The 17,500-nt window shown below is 44.1% G+C and overlaps 1 protein-coding gene across 1 annotated transcript in view; it reads left to right on the top strand.

Annotated features, from left to right (window-relative positions):
* The window catches only part of tent4a (terminal nucleotidyltransferase 4A), a 21,448-nt gene extending 15,704 nt beyond the window's left edge, over positions 1-5,744 (top strand). Inside the window, exons 10-13 of the mRNA XM_053638851.1 lie at positions 1,517-1,695; positions 2,673-2,795; positions 3,029-3,082; positions 3,857-5,744. Of these exons, the coding sequence (XP_053494826.1) occupies positions 1,517-1,695; positions 2,673-2,795; positions 3,029-3,082; positions 3,857-3,973 (473 nt within the window). The 3' untranslated portion in view covers positions 3,974-5,744. The remainder of the gene's footprint in view (positions 1-1,516; positions 1,696-2,672; positions 2,796-3,028; positions 3,083-3,856) is intronic.
* Positions 5,745-17,500: the final 11,756 nt, after the last annotated feature.

The raw sequence follows: 17,500 nt of genomic DNA on the forward strand, positions 1-17,500 counted from the left end.
GGAGAGCAGCAGGGCGGGAGTAGGGCGGGGCAGGAGAGCAGCAGGGCGGGAGTAGGGCGGGGCAGGAGAGTAGCAGGACGGGAGTAGGGCGGGGCAGGAGAGCAGCAGGAGAGCAGCAGGCCCGGGGCAGGAGAGCAGCAGGACAGGAGCAGGCCCGGGGCAGGAGAGCAGCAGGACAGGAGCAGGCCCAGGGCAGGAGAGCAGCAGGCCCGGGGTAGGAGAGCAGCAGGCCCGGGGTAGGAGAGCAGCAGGACAGGAGTAGGGTGGGGCAGGAGAGCAGTAGGGCAGGAGAGCAGCAGGAGAGCAGCAGGGCGGGGCAGGAGAACAGCAGGACAGGAGCAGGGCGGGGCAGGAGAGCAGTAGGGCAGGACAGGAGCAGGGTGGGGCAGGAGAGCAGCAGGGCAGGGTAGGAGAGCAGTAGGGCAGGAGAGCAGCAGGGCGGGGCAGCAGGGCGGGGCAGGAGAGCAGCAGGACAGGAGCAGGGCGGGGCAGGAGAGCAGCAGGGCAGGGTAGTAGAGCAGTAGGGCAGGACAGGAGCAGGGCGGGGCAGGAGAACAGCAGGACAGGAGCAGGGCGGGGCAGCAGGGCAGGAGGGCAGCAGGGCGGGGCAGGAGAGCAGCAGGGCGGGGCAGGAGAGCAGCAGGGCGGAGCAGGAGAGCAGCAGGGCGGGGCAGGAGAGAAGCTGGACAGGAGTAGGGTGGGGCAGGAGAGCAGTGGGGCAGGAGAGCAGTAGGGCAGGAGAGCGGCGGGGCATGAGAGCAGCAGGGCGGGGCAGGATAGCAGCAGGACAGGAGTAGGGCGGGGCAGGAGAGCAGTAGGGCAGGAGAGCAGCAGGGCGGGGCAGCAGGGCGGGGCAGGATAGCAGCAGGACAGGAGTAGGGCGGGGCAGGAGAGCAGCAGGGCGGGGCAGGAGAGCAGTAGGGCAGTAGAGAAGGACAGTAGAGCAGGACAGGAGGGCAGGACATTAGGGCACCCCAGCCAGGCCCTGCACTCTGATGCATCTTCTAACTGGTTCATTTTCTATAACGGCAGCTCTGACAGTAGTTCCAGCTGCAAATCACAGGTTTATACAAAAGCACTCATTCTAATACATTATCGTTTCTATAGTAACAGCTCGTGGTGTTGCGTATAAACAGGTTTGTGTTTTTTTTGTTTTTTTTTTTAAAAAGTATGTTAGCGTTTTTGGAAGGAGTCTCCAGTGTCAGCACTTTGTGACAGAGGTAAAAGACCTCTAAAACAGGACAGTCCGCACTTTGAGGGTATGACAGTGTAGAACGTACAGTACACGATAAACAGGAACTGTGAATGTTACACCGTATTAAATGTAACTATAAACGGATAAAAAAAAACCTACAGGTCATTGTTAAAAAACTAAAAAGTGCAATCGTTGGCAAATGAACGTGGCATGTGTGGAGGTCTAGTGAGGAAGTTGCCGAGTCTGATGTTACGGAGTGGAAGGTGGCTTTTAAGGATAAAGCCGGTTTCTCATTGGAACGTTTTGCGTGTTCTCAAACAGGTCCTGCTCATAAAGACTCGGCGGAGCAGGCGGACTCGAGCGCTCTGCGCAGCGTCGGAGTGGAGGAGCAGCAGCAACTCCAGAGAGACTCTGCGTCTCCTCACAGCGCCGACTCTCCCATGTCTCTGTCCAGCCCTCAGCAGCACTCGTCTGCTTCGTCTCTGTCAGGCAGCGACATCGTAAGCGTCACACTCCTGTCCTGCTCAACACACCTTCACTCATCAGTGCTCCTTATACCCCACTTCACTCTCCTTCCCGAAGCTTTTAATGCTTAACATCATGGGTTTCTTATCTTTACATTTCAATTTTAGACTATACACACTACCGGTCAAAAGTTTGTGGACACTCGATTGAAATGTTTCTCATGATCTTAAAAGCCTGTTGATCTGAAGGTGTGTGATTAAATGTGTGAAGTCGGTGTCGTAGACAAAAATATAAACGTATTCATTTCTTTCATTAGAAAATTAACATTTTATTTACAAATAAATATTTTTTTAAACGGACGACTCGGAGGGAAATATTTCCGAAAAGCAGCCGATGAGAGTCCGGCGTCGGTGTGAACTCCTTTAATACTGTTTAAAAAGCATCTCAGGGAAATTCCGCAAGAAATCAGTCGAGAAAACGCCAAGAATACATGTCTGGAATATTCTAGGCGAAAAGGGCGTCGACTTTTGAAGATGCTAAAATATTAAATTACTTTCATTTATTTTGGATTTTTTTTTAAAACATAATTCCCATAGCTCCATTTGTGTTACTCCAGTTTTGATGACTTTCCTCTTCTTATTATTATTATTGTTATTATTATAAAATGTAGGGAAATAAATAAAAATAAAGAATGAGTGTGTGTGTGAACTTTTGAGCGGTAGTGTAGTCATATTGATTCGTTTGAATCCGTTCTACGATGGCGAAACGGGCAGACGGTTTTAGTAAACGATTTCAAACTGATTGTTTTGTTTATTAGGCAGAAAAGTGTGAAATGTAAATCTGTGATGTAAAACGTGGCCTGTTTGATCAGAAAATAATACACAAAATTATGATTTCCTCACAGTACAGGGTTGTTGTTGTTGTTTTGTGAGTAACAGTGACCGAGTTAACACTGCCTGTCCTCTCTGTTTGTCTCTCTTTTGCCGTCTTCGCACGTGCACTTTTTGCGAAGGACTCGGACTGCACGCCGTGCGCGGCCCCGGCAGTGCCCTCGTACCCTCTGCAGACGCTGGCACCGGGCACGCTGAGCAAGGCCAACCTCACCATGCCACTCACAATGCCTGCTGCCAACCAGGTGAGCAGAAACCGACAGCAGTCTGACGCCTCCGTCCGAGTCAGCTTTCTGTACAGACGGAGAAAAAGAACATTAGTCACGCTTCAAGAAAAAAAAAAAAAAAAAAGAAAGAAATGAAGTCTGGCACTTTTAATAATAGTCTTTTAACATCACCGTAAGGTCGTGCTGAAATTGCTTTGTACATATAACGCTGTTGTATTTCATTAACAACCTCTCCGATGTCTCTTCCTTAGACGAGAGTATCGATGCCTGGGAGTCTTCCTCTCCACGTTTTACCTGGCAGACAGGTGTGTGTGTGTGTGTGTGTGTGTGTGTGTGTGTGTGTGTCACTAAAGCACCTAAGATTTTATTTGCGCACAGCATTTCAAACACGCACAGTTATGAATGTTAACAGAAATATTAAATACATTCAACAAGCACCTCAGATGGAATCCAGGCATACTGAAGTCTATAGATCGTGTTTAAAGCGCACCTATTATGGATTTGAAACGTGCCGAATTTTGTTGTAAAGGTCTCGCACAATAGATTTACAGGCATCCGAGGTAAAGAAAACACTTTAACATGCTCATAATTTAAACTGCAGCATTATCTTTTTCCAGAGTGTCACCAACGACTCCTTAAATGATTTGTTCTAAACTCCTCCTTTCAGAGAGCATGCTCTGCTCTGATTGGTCAGATGTCCCAGTCTGTTGTGATTGGTAGTGGCACATGTAAAGATATGAATTTATTCGAGTTTGTTCACAAAAGAATGTTGTACAGCCATCCAAACACTCTCTTTCCCTCTCTCTCGTGTGCTCTCCCCCTTTCTCTCTCTCCCCCTTTCTCTCTCTCCCCCTTTCTCTCCCTCTCCGTTTCTCTCTCCCCCTCTCTCTCTCTCCCCCCCTCTCTCTCTCACTCTCTCCCCCTCTCTCTCTCCCCCCCTCTCTCTCTCACTCTCTCCCCCTCTCTCACTCTCCCCCCCCCTCTCTCACTCTCACTCTCTCCCCCTCTCTCTCTCTCTCCCCCTCTCTCACTCTCTCTCACCCCCCCCCCCTCCCTATCTCTCTCCTGTGTGTAAACAGCAGGCTGGTCCCAAGGGCTTCCACAACCCGGCTTTACCACACAGCCTCACCCAGTACAACCGCAACATGTGGCGACATAGGAAGAGGGACGGTCTACCAACCAGCGTCAGCAGATAAACACAGCGTACTCCTCCTCCCTACCTCCACCACCTCCTTCACCTTCCTCTCCTCCCCCCATCCCCCCGCTCCTCTCGTTCCTCCTCTTCCTCCTCCCGTCATAAAACGATGAAAACTCGACGAGCCCTCCTGCTGGCGGGGCGCGAGCCGAGAGACCAGCAGTTTCTGCCGCAGCTCCTCGCTCAGCAGCTGCGCTAACGGTGGTGCTACTTTTACTCTCCCACTCCATCCGTGCACGCGTGTGAATTTCACAAACTCCACCCACGAACCCTGAGGACGCCCTCAGAGCTGGTTCGACCATCTACACCACGACTTCTGCTCACAAGGGAAACGTTTTTGTTGTTGTTGTTGCTTTTTTTTTCTTCTGTGCGTGACTTCCCTTTTCAATCGAGGGTTTTATGTTTATTTTCCTAACGGGACACCATACACAGACGCTAGATTCAGCGGCTTATCGGCATCATCATAACATGGGGAAGGGATTGTGTTTGTGTGTTTTTTATTTTTTCTTCTTCACTGTGTGTTTGTGTGTGCATGCAATCACAAGTGTTTGAGCAGACAACATGGAGTGGGTTCTTTGTGCAATAACTTCTTCTTCTTATTTTCTCTTTGGGTCACTTTAGATGAGAACTATTATTATTTAATTATGCATTTTTTCCCTTCTTTTTTTTTTTTTTTTTTAATCGCTTTTATTTTTTAGAGAGTTTTTAATTTTCCATAAAATGACACACTCGCCCCTATTCGGATTCAAGAAATCCGTAGACATTAAGCTTTATTTGAGTAATTTCGGAGGCGATTAATCCGTCATAGCCTCACACCCGACCCTGACCACTGAGTGGGATGGGGGGATGGGGCATTGCACTCAGATGAGGGGTGTGTGTGTGTGTGTGTGTGTGTGAGAGTGAGATACTGTTTTGAAGAATGATTTTAACAGGCTGTCTGCAGGTGGCACCATTTCCTCATTTGTCTCCGGATTTTCTCAGCACTCTTGCGGTGTGTGTGTGCGTGTTGGTGAGAGTGAACGGGTGTGTATCCTTGAACATGGGTCTGTCTTAGCCGTAGCTCAGCATACATTAGAGCTACGCTGCATGACAGCCAAAGAAGCCTATGTTCCAGCACTCGGACCTTCATGTTAGATGGTGTGTGTGTGTGTGTGTGTGTGTGTGTGTGTGTGTGTGTTTCCCTTTTAGATTGCTCTATGTGTAAGTAATTCTGAGAGCCTGAGAAGCTGAACTGCACATGCAGCTGAGAGACGGGCCAAAGCGCCCCTCTTGGACTCCCTGAGCTGTTGGTCAGCACTCAAATCAAACGAAAAGGGAACTTACTCTGATTCCTTTCTGGGATCTTTGTGCTTTTCCAGGTACTTGTAATATTTTATTGCCTTTGTCAGGTTTTTTTTGTTTTGTTTTATTTTGTTTTGTTCCTGTACTGTATCATATTTCCTGTCTGTATATAGCACACTAAACTGTATTGCTGTTACTTTGGGGTGTTGCAGGCATACAGGTTGTTGTAACTATGCAAATGGCGTTTTGAATCCTTCTTCGTTTGACAACCACATCTCGAAGCCCGAGAGGAAAGACGAGAAAGAATATGAGTTTAAAAAGGCAGGCTAACCGAGGTAAATGTGAACGGTTTGTGTAAAGGAAAAATTTTTTAAAAAACAACCAAAAACAAAACAAAAGGAAAATATTTAAAAAAAAAAAACTGACTACTGCTGTCGTAAAGTGTTTTTGCAGCAGGTGGAATCTTTCCCGTCTCTCTCTCTCTCTCTCTCTCTCTCTCTCTCTCTCTCTCTCTCTCTCTCCTTTCCTTTTTGCCACCCAGAATGCCACTGATTTGGATCTCTCGTATGTGCTACATTGTGCCGTCTGTTTTTGAAGTGCGCGCTGAGGTCATAGCCGTCACAGAGACGTTACACACACCTTTCAGCTGTAAGAGTGAACTCGTTGAGCTAATAGGGGGCAAATATTATCATAACAGCGGTATTTGCTTTTAGAGAGAACCATCATCTTTTGGGGGTGGGGGTGGGGGGGGGACCTCTGCTGATAATTAAGCTTGTATTATTATTAATAATAATAATAATAATAATGAGCAAGTGAAAATGCAGACTTTCTGAAGAAACATGGCAGGTGTGTGTGTGTGTTCATCTCTATATCTCTATGGCTTGAACCGTGATCAACACAGACTTCCTCTACAGTACTGAGTGCAAAACTCCCTAATAGATGTGAGAAATTTTAAACTATTCTCTGTATGGCCAAAAGTGCCCCTGAGCTTAATAGAGAAAACCCTAAAAGAGGTGCGCCCAGCATTCAAGAGGTCAATGAAAGGATTTTTTTGTTTGTTTGTTTGCTGTTTCACCTTACTATTTTTATGTACTTTATTTTCTATTTTATTTTTTAAATAAAATCCTAAAACCACCTACATGTGGTATTGCAGTTATTGATCTTTTGTCATATCGAAGTGTGTGTGGTGTGTTTTTGTTTTGTTTGTATTTTTTTTACACCTCATCCGCGGTCGATTTGTGCTCAGCCACTAGACGGCGCCCTCGCTCCGTCATTCACTCTGTCTTGTTCTCTCACTCTTTCATGCTTTCTCTCTCTCTCTCTCTCTCTCTCTCTCTCTCTCTCTCTCAACCTTTAACCAGGATTTAAAGCTTTTCTTTAATACCTTGAAAGGAAGAAAGATGTGTGTATATAAGATTGAGCCATCTCCTTATTTGTTGTACATGTTTAACAAAAAAAAAAATGGCTGTGATGCGTCTGAAAATTTGTGTAATGTTCACCATATGCAATAACACATTGGAAAATTGTTATTTTATGTTCTTTAGTTCTTTATTTAAATTGGGATGTTTAGGGAGTACCTGTTGTGTTTAGTAATATATCGTTTGTATTGCTGTGTATATACAGTGGACGTAGAACGTCTTTAATGTGATATAGCAACCAGTGTGGTCAAATGTGTTTTGAGACCAAGCTAGTTTTTTTTTGTTTTGTTTTTTTTTACCCAGAGATCATCATACTCACTCATTGTGAAGCATGGTGGCGGAAGCGTCACGCTATACGGCTGCTTCTCTTTACCTGAGATTGGGGCTCTTGTTAAGATAGAGGGAATCATGGGTATCTACGAATATCAATCTGTTTTGGCACAAAACCTGCAGGATTCTGTTAAACGAGCCAGTGGAAATCCAAGTCAACAAAGGAATGGCTTCAGAAGAAGAAGATCAATAGTATTGGAACGGCGCAGTCAGAGCCTAGCTCTAAATCCTGTCGAAAAGCTGTGGAGTGACTTGAAGAGAGGGCTGTGCACAGGAGCATCTGGAACATTCTACAAAGAAGAGTGGAACAAAATTGCCAAATCAAGATTCTTTAATCTGGTAGACTCACTGAAAATTTTCTCACCTCCATTTTCACAGGCTCAAAAGTAACTGGACAAACTAACAGTATAAATATTAGGATTATTTTTAATACTCGGATGCAAATCCTTTGCAGTCAGTGACTGCCTGGATGCAGTCTGGAACCCGTGAACATCACCAAATGCCGAGTTTCCTCCATTGAGCTGCATCGCCAGGTCTTTACTGCAGCCGCCTTCAGTTGCAGAGGGTCTTTCTGCCTTCGATTTTGTCTTTAATAAGTGAAAAGCATGCTCAATTGCATTGAGGTCATCAGACATGCAAGTCGGATGCTTAAAGTCTACACTTCACTTCAAATCCTCTGTGGTGGTATACAGAGGCAAAAGTCCAAAGATTATGTCGCTGTCCAAATACTATGGCGTCGTCGTCCCCCCCAACCTTAATGAGATTAACACAAAGGCCTATGAGCAGGCTGGAGAAAGTGAAGTGGCAGCTGAGTAAAGATGAAAGAAGTTCTTCATCGCTGTATTGATGAGATCCACAGAGCAAACGCTATCAGCAGTAGGATTAGTGGAATAAGACCAGGGAGAGAAGCGGGAGAATCAAAGACTCCTAAAATCCCTCAAAGCACCACTAGAGGAAATGAGCTCCAGGAGACCTAAAGGTGAACGGGTACTGAGCAATATTGCAGCGGGATTATATTTCGCAGGGATTATTATGCAGCCGTGGATGTGAAAAGCAGGAAAGGATGGATGATTTATTTATCATTTTTTGGACTTTGCACCAAACTTTAACCCGATCACAATTTCAACGTAAATGATAAATAGGAAGGTTGTGTCCGCCAGACAAATGGTACGTTTTTTTCCATTTCCTTAACACTAATTTGGTGTAATTTGCGTTGTAGGCTGACTGGCATTTCCAAATTGTCTGTAGTGTGTGTGTGTGTGTGTGTGTGTGTGTGTGTGTGTGTGTGTGTGTGTGTGTGTGAATGGGTGTGTTTCGTGATTGCGCCCCGCGATGGATTGGCACTCCGTCCAGGGTGTCCTCCGCCTTGTGCCCCGAGTCCCCTGGGATAGGCTTCAGTGGGTGTATTAAAAGAAAAGAAAGAGTCTAACTTTAGAATCCTATTTTTATCTGGTAACCATGGCAATTTCAGTTATGACCTCATTTAGGACAAAAGCTATTACAGAATAACATTTCCTAAGTGCGTTATCTTATCTTAACTACAGATAAGATGCTTCTGTAATGCTCTTTTCCTAACATGACGACAAAATCCTAAGAAGTGTCTAAACTTTAGAACAACCCCACCGGTGTCCTAACTTCAAACTTATTGGAAAGCCAACGATAACAGTCACGTTACAACAGCCATGTCCGAGAACGGCGTTACATTTATTAACGATACAAGACGAAGAACTGGGATGTTTGATGGTGGAAAGACTTTTGGAAAACCCAGATGAGTGTGCTGAGCTTCGAGACCAAAACATTCAGTATGTTTACATGGACAACAATAATCCGATATGAACCCGATTAAGACGATACTCAGATTAAGAAACTAGCATGTAAACAGTGATTATCGATGACCTTAATCTGACTAAAGTCATACTCGAAGTAAACACAAATGGAATTAAGACGTGTGGAGTATTCCTGTTTTAGTCGCGTTATCGACGTGCGTTACAGACATGTACACACCTTAATCACACTATTAACGTCGTGTGAGAGTTTTCACCGCATTTTGCGACAGGACACGTACACACACGGCAGCACTCAACCGTTTGACGGCAAACAAGAGAGCACGGCTGCGTCCCAAACCGCGTACTTACCTACTATATAGCAGGTTATATACACCTATTTCAGCTACTATATAGACGGTAAGTACGCGGTTTGGGACGCAGCCCACGGCTTCAAGCAGTCGTCTATTAGCACGTACAGCACGACAAATAATTAACCGCACTTGAAGCTTTCGTAAAATTAAAAATAGAAACACCCAAAACTGTACGTCGATACGTGAAATTCTGGAGGGAACGTCGGACGGCGTGGCGCGGTGACGTAATGACGTGTGGCGTTAATCGATCTGTGTTCTATAACATGTAAAACCTGAACATGAAAGGACTATTCTAAACGCGACTCGTGTAAACACCTTAATCACAATATTGTCTTCTTCAGAAGAAGGTCAATAATTATACTATCGCTGTCCATGTAAACGTAGTCAATGATAAATAATTACAGTCTTCCATGAAATATGATCGTGCGGTTAGCACTACAACCGTCACGGAGCATTACCAGATTTTTTTTACTATTCAACATCCTCCGATTTAATTGAACGTTTACTTCACAGTCGTCGGTTGTAGTTGGTTGCTTGGTAACAGACCTGAGAGTTGATCATCGCACTCGACGGAGCAGTTGAAGCTTTCTTAACTAGAGCTAAGATTAGATAAGAATCCACAATCGAGTTAAGATTTGCTTCTGTAATATGAATTTGTGAAAACTCCTAATTTAACGTATCGGATCCTGACTTAAAACTTCAGATGGAACGTTTCTGTAACACGCCCCCAGGCTCCCCCGTGACCCTGTGTAGGATAAGCGCTACAGAAAATAGATGTCTAGTCTTCCATAATGTGGAGCGTATGTACCACGAGTCCCTGTGAAGGAGCTGTTACTACAGAATAAAAAGATAAAGAGTGTGTGAATGTATATAAACCTGCGATTTGCATTACAGCGCTGAGAAAGATTGCTGTAGAACATGAACTTGTTTGCATTGTGTCTAAACCTTGGAGATCATTATTATGATTGAGATAGCGATGTGAACGATGTGATATTTTCGGTGTAAACCGCTTCGATGATGATGATGATGATGATACCGTGCTTTTGAGAAGAAAGACTTGAGCACAGATGCAGTATGGAGGTGGCATCGTGACCGTGCCGAGTCTGTCGAAACTGGGAACGAGGCGAAAACGTTTCTCGCGGTAAATTCCGATTGAAGAGGACCCTTTTCATCTGGGATAAGAGTCTTCTTGTGCCTCGTTACTCGCGCGTACCTGTGATTTGGTAGGAAAATCAGCAGAGTGAAATTTCTAAAAGTTCATACATAATTCATTATTTTTCCCTTTCCTTCAGCTGGGTGTTAGAACAGAGTGCTGTGATCAGCACACTAAATAATTCAAACCCGGATTCATCGATATGGGGAATCATTTCAAATGCAGTGACGTGGAATTTAGTCCCCCAGAACGAATCTATGTCCTTTCCTAAACTTATAGCGAATGTGCTGGTCTTTAATGCAACTCGTTTATTTACCTGAAGCCGTCCCGGTTGTTCAGGCTTACCTAAGTAAGGCTTACCTGACAAACCTTCAAGGGCCGTGCGTGGTCGTAATAACGCACAATTTGCGGAAAGTACAAAGTGCAATCACGCAGCAGGAGGGAGGATCGGCTTTTTCCTGACGTTAGTTCACGAAGCCTCGACTCTGCTCGTTCTCCTCGGCTAATTTCCTGCTCGTGCATCTCCGACTTATTACAGCGTGCGCACACACGCATGCAATCACAGAGTAATGTCTTTTTGTGTTTCGGGTTGTTTTGATTTTCCGTCCCACCCATGCTTTTTTTTTTTTCTTTTCTTTTCTTTTCCAAAGCAGGTGTTTTTATGTCGTCTGTACCCGTGTGGGCAGAATCTGAGAGGGGAGGGGGGAAAGAGAACAAGCGAACAATCAGGAACCCTTGTCAGTGTTTTAAGACACATGGGTTAGAATAAATTCATAGTAAAACAGTTGTGAAATCGACTTGTGTTCCCTGTGTAAACACGAGAGAGCAGTGAGTTTTACGAGCTTTACGAGGATCATGAAGTGAAAAACGTTCCAGCACTTTCAAGGAGGATAATCGGACTTTTCCTAAGAAGTCCAATTTACAGTGTGGCAGGACTTGGGAAGATAAAGCAGCAGATATATTTTTGACTGGAAGGCGCTGAATGGTATACACCGATCAGCTTTAACATTCAAACCACTGACAGGTTTTCTTTTACATCGTGTGGACGTGTGTGTGTGTGTGTGTGTGTGTGTGTGTCACTTATCTGGGGAAGAGATGGCACCAGGATGCAGTATGGGAAGAAGGCAAGCCGGCAGTGCAGACCATTTACTGTGATGGTAAATGGTCTGCACTTATAGAGCGCTTTTATCCAAAGTGCTTTACACTGTATCTCATTCACCCATTCACACACTCACACACCAATGGTAGCAGAGCTGCCATGCAAGGCGCTAACTTGCCATTGGGAGCAACTTGGGGTTCAGGGTCTTGCCCAAGGACACTTCGGCATGTGCAGTCATGCAGGCCAACATAACTCCACCAAACGATTTGGCCGAATCGAACCGCCAACCCTACGATTAGTGGACAACCTGCTCTACCACCTGAGCCACAGCCGCCCAAGTGATGCTCTGGGCAATGTTCTTCTGGGAAACCTTGAGTCCTGACATTCATGTGGATGTTACTTTGGCACCTACCTAAACGCTAGTGCAGACCAAGTACACCACCTCATGGCGACGGTATTCCATAATGGCATCTTTCAGCAGGATGATGCACCCTGCCACACTGCAAAAATCGTTCAGGAACGGTTTGAGGAACATAACGAAGAGTTCAAGGTGTTAACTCGGCCTCCAAATTCCCCACATCTGACTGATGGTCTCTGGGATGTGCTAGTCAGGTCTTGTGGAGTCCATGTTTCTATGGGTCAGAGCTGGTTTGGTGGCGCAAGGGGAACCTACCCAGTATTATGGCTGCTAGGTGTATATATTTAATTCTGTAGTTAATTATTAGTTAAGTCCAGTTTGTAATTTACAGGACATCATTTACTTGCAATCCTCAAACATGTTAATGTCAAGGTGTTGAGTTTTTTCTTGCAAGAATGCGGACTTATGGAAAGTATTTTTTGTTGTTGTAGTAACCACCACGTCCTGCAACGTTCGTTATCCACCCAGTTTAATTGACTCTGACATTCAGCAGTAACGGTGTAACGTTAGCAAGCCGTTGATACTTGGAGAAGGCACGCTAGGCCATGCGCACAGGGCTAATTGCTAACAGCTAACTGCATCGAGAGATGTTAACTAGCAGTGCAGGCTCAGTAAGCAAGTAAGTAAGTAAATTTTATTTATAAAGTGCATTTAAACACAGCAAAGCTGACCAAAGTGTTGAACAGAGTAAGAAAAGTAAAATAGAAAACAGAATACAAGTAAATAAATACAGAAAATAGGCAATAGTAAAAAGGAGATTAAAACGCCTGGGAGAAGAGATAAGCGTTCAGCCTCGTTTTAAAAATGATAACAGAAGGTGCAAGGCGGATATCCACTGGCAACTGATTCCATAATCGAGGGGCGGCGACTGAAAACGCTCTATCCGGCTTAGTTTTTAAACAGGATCGAAGGACATACGAAAGAAACCTATCAGAAGATCTCAGAAATCTGCTAGATGAACGTGGTGTGAGAAGATCTTTGAGATAAGAAGGAGCTTGATCATTAAGAGTTTTAAAGACAAACAACTGAACCCTAAAATGGAGCGGGAGCCAATGGAGCGATGTTAAAATTGGGGTCACATGATCATATTTCTTTGTCCTGGTCAACAGTCTTGCAGCCGCATTCTGAACCATCTGGAGATGAGCAAAAGATGAAGAGGAAGACCCTCTGTGAGCTCCGTAATACACGATACAGTGTGCAAAATAGCGATATCACATTTCCAGTTTCGAAAAAACACAACCTCAAGAATTTTAGAGAGCGTCCGCAAACTCTGTAAGCAGAGATAATGAGAACATGACTCCCAACCGGCATAAGTTCCCTGATGGTTTCAGACTGGCGAGCGTTTGAGATATTTTCCGATAAGTTGGCATCTCGCCATTTAATAATCTGTGCAAAACGGCCTTCAGAGCCCTTCTAACACGTCTGAACGATGCTCGTAAATAATGTATTATAAATAACAAGCTGAGAGAGATGAATAATCGATGTTACAGGTAGATACCTAGCTAATATCGTTTCAAGGTAATTACATTACGGACTTCATGTTGTTCTATGGAGCCGAGTTCGTGCCAGAGCAAAATATAATCCCACCTGTGGAAACAAACTTCCGGTTGCTCGGTGTGATGCCTGGAGTGATGAGTAAGTAACACTTGGGTCTTGCTGTGAGCTGTAAGTATTGTATTTATAGTCGTATTAACACTTTTATCATGTTTACTAATAATACTCCGTGCAGAATTAACAAGTCTATAAAGAGCGTTTCTTCATATGGACGGAAAAACGGCGCTTTCGTGGCGTTCTCTGATTACAGCCACGCCCCCGAGTACGGCCTACGGCTGTGATTGGACAGCGATTACATTTCGGTGTGGTACTGCTGCAATGCACTTAGAAAAGCGAAATGCAATTACGCTCAATTAAAAAGCAATTTCCTGCTGATTTTAGTTTTCCACCAAAGAGCTCAAGTGAAGGAAGAACAACGCGAAAAATCAGGTTTTTCAGCGTGGTATTCGTTATTGTGTTTGCACGTCCTTTCACTGTAATTATGCAGTGCAGTGTAACGCAGTGGCGTGGACGTGGACTTCTGACCCAAAATGTAAATCACACCATCACCCCCCCAAAGCAAACCCCCCCCCCCCCACGGGAGCTCAGCCCTCCAATTAATTTATCCCTTTTGTGTTTTCTCGTCTTTCCTTTCTTTCAAACGTCCTTGTCAGCTCTGTGTTCAAACGAGTATTCACCTCCATGGTCTTATTAAAAACTTTGGTTCGACCAAAACATCCACTCTGGGACGGATTAGCTCCGGAGGCAGCAGACCGCGACGGCGTTGGCGAGCCCATCGGAGCTCGGCCGCTCCACCGGCTCAGCAAATTAAAGAGAAGAGAAGAGGAGATTGTGGAGGATTTACATGCCACCTTCAAGAGCTATTTCATTTCTAGTGCTGGCCGATTGAACGTTGCGTGACCTGATTAAACACTATTGAATCTTTGATTATGGAGTTGAGCTGTTGACCTTCATGTGTGAAATAGATACTTTTTTTTTTTTTTGTAAAGAAAGTGTCATTGACTTTGTTGAAGGACTGTTATCCTGATCTTAACACAGAATAGATTGCTGTTCTCGATATAAGATAATCTCCAGATTGCGAAGGTGATGCACAGCAGATTTATTTATTTATTTATTTATTGATGGTTATGAGTTATTTATGAGACGGTTGTTAGATTTAGTACACCTTCTGTACAACTCTCAAAGAATCAAATATTCTCTTAATGGTTATGTATTAGTTCCGGGACTGCATTTCATTGATTAGAGCATTACAGTGGCACAGTGAGAAAATGAGTTACAGCACATCATCACAATTACTGTGGCCAAAGTGCCAATAATATGTAAAAACTCTTGAAATAGATTAGGTTCATGCCACAAAAAGGACAGTCATCCTGATGCAGTGGCTAGCCAGAGCCATTCATTGTGTGTGTGTGTGTGTGTGTGTGTGTGTGTGTGTGTGTGTGTGTGTATAGCTTTACAGATCCTCATGCTTAATGAGATCATCGGTCCATTTCACTGGGCAGACTCAGTGGAGTCACAGTCCGGGAACGAGAGAGAGAGACACAGTCTCAGCCATTAGAGTCGACAGTTATAATGGAGGGAGATTAATGAAGTCCCTTGGAGCTTTGCTTAAAATGGTGTGCTGTACCATGTGTTCATTCGTTACACCTATTTAAAAAAAAAAAAAAAAAAGAGATTGCTTCCATAATGGTTAAATATGCTTGAACGGCAAATTGAGTGCCCTCATCGCCGGAGTTTCACAAGCACAAGATCTGTTTGATTTTTCTTCACTCCAAAACTACAAAACACTAAAAGCAAATACAAGTCACCCTGGATTGTTATTCCATGGAGGAGCCCATTAGCTCTTTTCTGAGGGTCTCTTTAGCGTCTCTGCAGACACTTCATCTTATCGAAAACATTAGCTGGTCAAAGTTTAGAAAATGAGATTTGCACCATTAATGAGAACCCTCGGCGGTCATTTCGCCAAGTGATGGCTGGTCATGATATTACTGCAGATGGGGGCTAGAATCGAAATATCAAGCAGTAGCTTGACAATGACAGCATTAGGGTTTAGCAATGGATTATTTATTTGTCACGTATACATTACAGCACAGTGAAATTCTTTTCTTCACATATCAGAGTGCAGGGTCAGCAATGATACAGCGCCCCTGGAGCAGAGAGGGTTAAGGGCCTTGCTCAAGGGCCCAATAGTGACAGGTTGGCATTTCTGGGGCTTGAACCCCCCGACCTTCTGATCAGTAACCCAGAGCCTTAACCGTTGAGCCACCACTGCCCTTATGAGCAGGTCTATCGATGGCAGTATTAATGTAGTAGGGAAAACGATTACACACAGCTGCATTGATAATTTATACATTTTGAAGTGTTTCGGGTCTGTAATGATGCGCTGGCTTAATGCTGTGTTTCCTCTGAATACCATACCATACTAAACAGAAAACCGGACTCGGGACGCAAGACGGGAAACACCCTGGATACACAAATACTGTATTTACTCACCCATTCACACACCATGGACAATTTGGAAATGCCAATCAGCCTACAACGCATGTCTTTGGAGTAGGGGAGGAAACCGGAGTAGGGGAGGAAACCGGAGTACCCGGAGGAAACCCAGAAGCATGCAAACATGCAAACTCTGCGCACACAGGGTAGAGGCGAGATTCAAACCCCCAACCCCCGGAGGTGTGAGGAAAATGTGCTAACCACTAAAATTATCATCTTTTCAATCAAACCAAAAACACTAAACTTACACTTCTGTCATCTGTCCTTTTGTGAGATTAGTTTTTTTTTTTTTTTTGGGGGGGGGGGGGTTAAATGCCTGAAATAAGGTGTGTGGTTAGCAAAAGCTCGATATTTTCATGCTTTATTCTACAACATAAAATACATCAGTAATACCCCACTGGTGATTGTTTTTATTTTTAAAGCTTTTACGTGAAAAAGGCGGTTGCTAACACATGGCTAAATGGGACTACAGAGGTTGTCGGGGACAATAAAACAGGAAAACTCATCTACTAAGCTATTCCAACTCAAACTTTCCAACCTGTAGATTTATCAATTTATAGTATTTTCCCATGGTAGTGTGTTTTAAATAAAGATTGAAAGAGTTGCCGGAAGCTTATTGGTGGTGATGTTACGTCATGTGACCGTGATGTAGTTTGTTTAGGGACTAACTTTAGCTGTTTACTTCTGGAGATTGGATTTATACAATCATATAAAAGTTCAAACACAAAACACATAAAAGTTGTGTTCATTTGTGAAGATGATCTTCACAACGAAAACTTTTGTTGCTCACAGATCTTACTTTCTGAAATAATCCAAAAGCCAATGGAAAAATCGCTTTGGATTTTTGTCGAGGGAACCGGGGTGATGCTAACTTCCGGGTTGGCCTACAGAAATACATCATCCTTGCAGCACTCTATTAGTTCCCCCTCCAAAAGAATTTTGGGAGGGAAAAAGTGTGATAGATTATAGATTATCAATGGAAGAGGGGTTAAGAAGAACTTGTGATGGTCCAATCTCTAAACAGGCTCGAATTATACCGGCATACACACTTAGAAATAAAGTTTTTACTGACTTTATTGTCAGAGCTACATTCCCTCGACGAGTCACTGACGTGAGCTTTCGCGCTCTTTTCCTTTCGCGTGTCCCCCGACCCCAACATGAATTACTTCACAAACTCAACACAATTACACTGAAATATAAATGTCTCATAACATAAATTAGCCTAATCTCACATAAACATTTAAAACTCTTATACAAATTATAAAACAGAGAAATAAATCTCGCATTAATAATCCATCTTGTTCACTGTATTTCACATATATCTTCTTAAATCTAGGAGACTGTGTGCCTGTATAGTCACCTGAAATGACTACGACTGATCGGATGCGCGAATCTACGGTCTGGCCTAGAAAGAAATCAGCCCCAGCCTCGCTACTTCACACCGTTCAATGTATTTTTCCTGTGACCACTGATGGTGCTATTGGATTAATCAAAATCCAAAATAATCCGCCTTGACAACGACAATTAATCTGACATGGATGCCAAACATGAAACCTTATATGAATATATTTTTTTAGCTTTGAAAGACTGTTTAGCCCTGCTAGCTCATTTATATCAGCTGCTCCCTTGACTCTCCTCTATC

Source organism: Ictalurus furcatus, chromosome 12 (genome assembly GCF_023375685.1).
Source record: "Ictalurus furcatus strain D&B chromosome 12, Billie_1.0, whole genome shotgun sequence".
Lineage (NCBI taxonomy): Eukaryota > Metazoa > Chordata > Actinopteri > Siluriformes > Ictaluridae > Ictalurus > Ictalurus furcatus.